This window comes from Meriones unguiculatus, chromosome 5 (genome assembly GCF_030254825.1).
Source record: "Meriones unguiculatus strain TT.TT164.6M chromosome 5, Bangor_MerUng_6.1, whole genome shotgun sequence".
Classification (NCBI taxonomy): domain Eukaryota; kingdom Metazoa; phylum Chordata; class Mammalia; order Rodentia; family Muridae; genus Meriones; species Meriones unguiculatus.
Window position 1 is genome coordinate 115,992,319 of NC_083353.1, and position 6,000 is coordinate 115,998,318.

The 6,000-nt window shown below is 45.6% G+C and overlaps 1 protein-coding gene and 1 pseudogene across 1 annotated transcript in view; both read left to right on the forward strand.

Moving 5' to 3' along the window:
* Positions 1 to 3,720, forward strand: part of C5H12orf4 (chromosome 5 C12orf4 homolog) — a 33,050-nt gene extending 29,330 nt beyond the window's left edge. The window contains exons 13-14 of the mRNA XM_021631737.2: positions 327 to 394; positions 1,099 to 3,720. Coding sequence (XP_021487412.1) covers positions 327 to 394; positions 1,099 to 1,191 — 161 coding nt within the window. The 3' untranslated portion in view covers positions 1,192 to 3,720. The remainder of the gene's footprint in view (positions 1 to 326; positions 395 to 1,098) is intronic.
* Positions 3,147 to 3,720, forward strand: LOC110545553 (jupiter microtubule associated homolog 1-like; annotated as a pseudogene).
* Positions 3,721 to 6,000: the final 2,280 nt, after the last annotated feature.

Here is a 6,000-nt window from a genome sequence, read left to right on the forward strand (position 1 = left end):
ACGCTCCTCTGGTTCTGGCTGTTCTTGAGTTTCTTAAAAAACAGAGCCACATACTGAACGAACTTTTCACAGTCTGGTTTATCCTCATTCTATGAAGGTCATCTAGGCCTTTGAACACATTGACAGGACCATTAAACCTCTCTGGCATAAAGAGTGGGGAGTGTGAGTCCTTACCTGTTCCAGAGGCTTAACCTTTCCTCTGGACAAGTGTCTACCTAAGAGGTCAAGACATGAGACTCACAATGAAATTCCCTCTCTTCTTAGGAAGGGAGTTTTGGGATGGAAGGCCAGAGCTTCTAACACAGCAGCCTGTTGTTCTGTTTTAGGTTTCATGATGGAGATGGCTTCATGGGATGGAGGAATTTCTAGGACAGTGCAATTTCTGGTCCCACAGGTGTGTTATCTGAGCAGATCCCACCCCAGCTCACAGCTGTGTTATTTGAGTAGATCCCACTCCAAATTAAGGTCTTTCAAGATTCCTCAAAGACACAGCCAAGTATGCCACCCTGCATTCTTCTACATAACATGAGTTGTAGCTCCTGACATGGAGGGGAGGCATGTTTGGATGCCATGCAGGTGCTGGTGTACAGTCAGCCCACCACTCTGCAGATCTTTAACCAACCAAACGAGTCATCTTTCCCTCCGCTGTGAAGATCCTGAGGGGACACAAGGAAGAACATAAGCACATGATTCTGAATTCTGTTTTTCGAGACAGTCTTACTGTGTAGACCAGACTGGCCTCCAACTCAAGAGATTTGCTTGCCCCTGCCTGGACCATGTGCAGCTGCTCTCAACCATTCTGAATTCTGTTTAGAACTTAGCAAAACTAGTGGAGTTCATATCTGTTCTCGCTGCTGTTGACTAGGCTTTCTCTAGGAATCAGAATCTTTACTTGATAGAACAATGTAAGTTCCCAGAGGGTTGGAACCAGAACAGCCCCACTCTATAGTTATGAAATTGAATCAACCATGAGCGGTGATTTTTACATATTATACTCCCTATCTAGAACAAGAGCCACAGTTTAGAGAACTTTGACAAGCTGAAATGTCAGTGATGATCTAACAAGTCTGAACTTTTCCCCTTGTTTACCTCTTACAGAGTATTTCTGAAGAAATGTTTTATCAACTGAGCAACATGCTCCCCCAGATCTTCCGGGTCTCCTCAACACTCACGCTGACGTCCAAGCACTGAAGCCTTATACGTTGACACACTGACAGAAGAGGATTTCTGACCTCTCCAGAAGAGAGAATTGCACTGGAAGCCTGTCAAGCAGAAGGTGCCCAGTGGGACCCGCAGCCCACACCACCTGTTAATGATGATGTACGTTTTCAGACATTCCAGAAATGTATGTACTGCACAGACTAGCGATCAGCTCCCCAGCGGAGCAGTTCCTCAGTCCCCTCACAAAATAATACCTCCTTCTTCTACTTAGATGACATATCAGTGGATGGTAATGTTAAAACTTAAAGTGTTTACCGAACATGGATACTTAAAATTCATTACATTTCCATGGAGACCTGTGACTTTCCGAGGCATGAGTCCTCAATCAGCTGCAAGCATAATTAGGCAGACAAGTACAGTCTTCCTTCTGCTTTAGCAAAGCAAAATTTAAATATACATTGCAAGTATAAGTTTTTTGTGAAAATGTTTTTGTAGCAATATAAATACACCAGACAAATGTGCTTGTTGTTTTAAATTCTCTTGTTTCAAATACTGGCTTTTAATCTACTCTTTCTAAGGTTGTATAAGTTAGAGTCAGAGAAGGCTTTGGATTCTTTACTGCTGGCTCACCTTCCGTCTGTGACCTTGCCCGTGTCTATTAATAACACTTCATGGGCTGGGAAAATCGTGTTCTTTTTTGCCGGCCTGATTTAAGTTGGTCTAAAGCCGCACCTGGCAGCAATGTAGTACTTAGCAGCATTGTTTTCATGTCTCCATCTTCCCTAGATTCTGTTTCACCATTCCTTTACACCATTTTTATGGCAGAAACTGCATTCACCCCCCCATACACACACACACACACACACATTTATCCTGCTTCAAAATTGGCTTTTGGGGCACTCTTTCCTCAGAGGCTACTTGCCATGTATTCTGTGTGCAAGGTATTTGTCCAGAACCCTGGCTTAAGCTTTTTAAAATGGTGTTTGCAACAGCACACAGACATCTGCACACAGATATGCATAAAAGCAGGAATTTCTTCACATCTAGGTAGCATGGCTGCTGGAACAGGTCAGTAGGATGGAATGTGGAGTCGTTTTAGTGTCATGATAAAGCAATATTTCTTGATTTCAAGAAAACAAAACCAGTACTCACTTAGTAAGTCAGAATGTCAGATCTGTGGCAGACACACTGTTGTTAGACAGAATGCCCTCCCATGGAGGAATATCTCTTGGTTTTCTACTCAAGGAAGAGATGGAACACCTCGTTCACACTATGACCACCAGACACTAAATTTTCCAGGTTTTTGCCAAGAGGCTTGGTACTACATATGGAGATTCCCTGTTTCCTTGAAGAAACCATCTTTCAAGCATCATTGTTCTCATTGTAATTAATTCTGATGCAAGGCAGACACACAGAAACGAGAGATGGACAGGTCAGGATCAGAGACGGTTTCTGTTCTTGAACTGGCAGGTGTAGCTGGGGTGTAGGTATAGAAGGATCAATAAAAGGCATTCAGAGCCCCGGCTGTAGCTCTGTGGGAGAGGCTGGTTTAGCATGTGTGAACCCCAGCCAGGAGTGGGAACATTCAGAACGAGGCCTTGGTATCTTTCTTCAGATGACATTTAAGGTTACACCGGCAGCTTGGAGGGTGGTGCATCCACCTGTCAGGGTGCTGGAACTGTTTCATCCAAAGAAGTTAGATGAATGCTACTGACCACTCTTCTTTATCACCTCAAGACTGTCTTACTAAGTCACTTACGAACTTGGGCCTCCACTATATAAAGTACAACTTGACCTGTAAAATAAAGGCAAATTTATTGAGTGATTTTTCAGTTTGTGCTGTGTTATATAGTATACATTGGCAATAAGAGTGGAAAGAATGGGCAGAGGCTCGTGGCTGGTTGTCATCACAGAGCTGTCTGCACCGGTTGTTCCCAGTCCTGTCGGTGTTCTCTCGGTGCCAGCCTACCTCTCCCCTTGGCACCATGACCACTACCACCACCTCCAAGGATGTGGACCCCAACACCAGGAACAGCTCCTGGGTTTTGCAGCCTTCAAATGGTGGGTCCAATTTTTCATTAGGCTTTGATGAGCCAACAGAACAGCCTGTGAGGAAGAACAAGATGGCCTCTAGCATCCTTAAGACACCTGAGGAAAATCATCGTGGGCCAAGTCTAGTGGTGGCAGGGAAGATTCAGAGTCTCCTGGAACACAGAGAAGTAACTCCTTTGAAGCAAGCTCTGGAGACTTCTTAGACCTCAAGGGAGAAGGTGATAGGCATGAAAATGTGGACACAGACTTCCAAGCCAACCTGGGGCAAATGGAAGAGAAGCCAGTGCCTGCTGCACCTGTGCCTATCCCAGTGGTGCCAGCCCCAGTGCCATCCCTGGCAGTGAAACCCCTGGCAGGTCCCTCCCATGGCAGGTCCAGCCTGGTCTTGGGTTAGCTCCTTCTGTTGAAACTCTGTCCTTCTGTTTGTTTTTCCATGTTTGTGACCTGCCCAACGTGAGCCTGACTGTACATCTTTTGGATTTGTTTCATTAAAAGAGAAGCACTTTATGTTCTGCTGTCTTTCTTTTTTTTTTTCTTCCTCTGCTTTCTCCTTCTCTCTTTATCTGACTCCTGGGTCTGAGGGCCATGACATGAATATTTTCTAGTACTAGACTGGAGTAGTAGGTTGTTTCTAAGAACAAACAATCTGCTTCCTGATGTGTCAGAGACTCTTCCACCAGCGCTATTGATGCTGTACTTGGCTGTCTGTCTCTTCACAGATAGCCTGCTCCACGGGCCCTGCCCTGCAGCAGTTCCCCCTCTACCAGCTGTCCATAGTCATTGCTCTGCTCTCCTTGATGTCGCCCCACTGAGGCGTCCTTTGCTAACTAGCACCTTCCTGTGCCATATGGAATGATGAAAAGCAGCTGTACCTCACACCCCGCTGCCCGCAAAGCAAAGGAGCCAGGGGCCACTGCGACTGGCCGGCTGCTGGGTAGAGCCACCCAGGCACACAGGATGGCTTCAGGTGTATGACCACGCTGCCTTGGAATTGCAAGGTGAAGCACACAAGATAGGCAGTCCCAGAGTGGGGCAGTAGGTGCGGGTCCCACAGGGACCTCCTAACAGAATAACTCAATGATGCCATATGCATGACACTGGTGCTTGACCACGAAGCGAGTTTCATCCTTGAAGCTTGTACTTCTCAGTCCTGGAATGTTGCTTAAAGTAAGCAACTCCACCTTTTGAAAAAAAAAAATAGTGGAAAAAACATTCATACAATGTTATAGATCACTGATGAAAACAGCCAAAATATATCATAACTGTGGTTTAAACAATTGCATGTGGCTAAATGGTAAGGATTTAATCATGCTGTAAGTAAGGGAGCCTGGAATATTCTATTTGAGTCAAGAACCAAGCCTTCTAATCCGCTTCTAGGAGGGGAGCACTTGATAAAAGATGTGTTATCATCTGTCACTGTGACAGCCGATATGAGATAATCAGCTTGATGAGGGTTCAGCCCATGGTTGCTTGGCCCCTTTGGTTTGGGTGTGTGGTGGTACAGTAAATTATATGGGAGTATGTGGTCACAGGGGCCTGTCTACCTCATGGCAGATACGGAGCAAAGGAAGGAAAAAAAAGGGCGCGTGTTCTCAAGAGGCGCCCCACCAGCCCCATCTTCTTTGACTAGGCCACACCTCTGGACTGTTCCTCCACCCAGTTGTACCAATTCCAGACTCAAATCATCTGCAGTAGAAAGGCTATCAAGCGTTCTAGGCAGAATTGCAGACAGTGCACCAGGCTGAAGGAGGCGACTTCAAGCCTTGTGCAGTAACTGGTGGTGCGCTTAGCACAACGTGGGTAAGGAATGCCCCGGGGAGCATAGCTTTCTGTCTGTACAAACAGTGGAGTGTTCCTAAGATAGATGACTGTGAGGGCCTCAAGGCCCTCACCCTGGTTTGGAACTGAGGCCAGAATGCTGAGCCCGAGACCTCCATTCTTCACTGCTCCTCCCTCCCCTCCCCTCCCCACCTGTTCCCAAGTAAAGCAAAGGAGGCTATAACCTTTCCATTGATCTAGAAGTGTGGTGCCAGCTGGGTCTCAGCACGACACTGGGACCAAAATGGAAGAAACACATGGAAAAGGAATTTCAGCAGAAGAATCCTGTTGGCCCAGGAGTTGGCAGTTCTTTTGTTGACACAGCACATGCCATCATTTATGTCACTTCATTTGCATCCCTCTACTCACAAGAAGAAAACTCTTCAACAGTGAAATGTTCTTGTCTCCAGGTCCTGAGGGAGAAGCCACAGAGCTGGGTAGACAGACAGCTGGAGACCGGCTCTTCTGTAGCTTCTCTCCTGTTAAATCATACTTCCTTGCCCAAAAGTAACCACAGAAATACAAAAATCATTATCATAAATGTGAAGCAACAGAAGGATTACTTTACAACACCTTCAAAAAAAAAATACCATCGTCTTCAGAACCAGTTAAATAAGTGGTTTCTGTCCCTTAACCACCCAGCAACCTTCCTGCTAGGGTCCCCACAGACCTCTGAAATATAAAAGAAAACTTAGCACACAGTTGAAATTGCTCAAGCCGTCTGTGAGGGTGATGTTCCGATTGCCAGCTGACACATAGTATTACCATAGGGATGTCTTTGTGCAATTATCACACATACTATTCTAAAATACGTTTGTCCTAGAACTCCAAGAAATTTTGCAAAACCAGAAACAGTACGTTGGCATTCGGTGTAAGCCATGGGTTCTCGTCCAAGTGAAATATAAGTTTTACAGGTAGTTCATCAAATCAGGTCTTATACTGTGCTGGTTGGTTTTTGGTGGTGGTGGT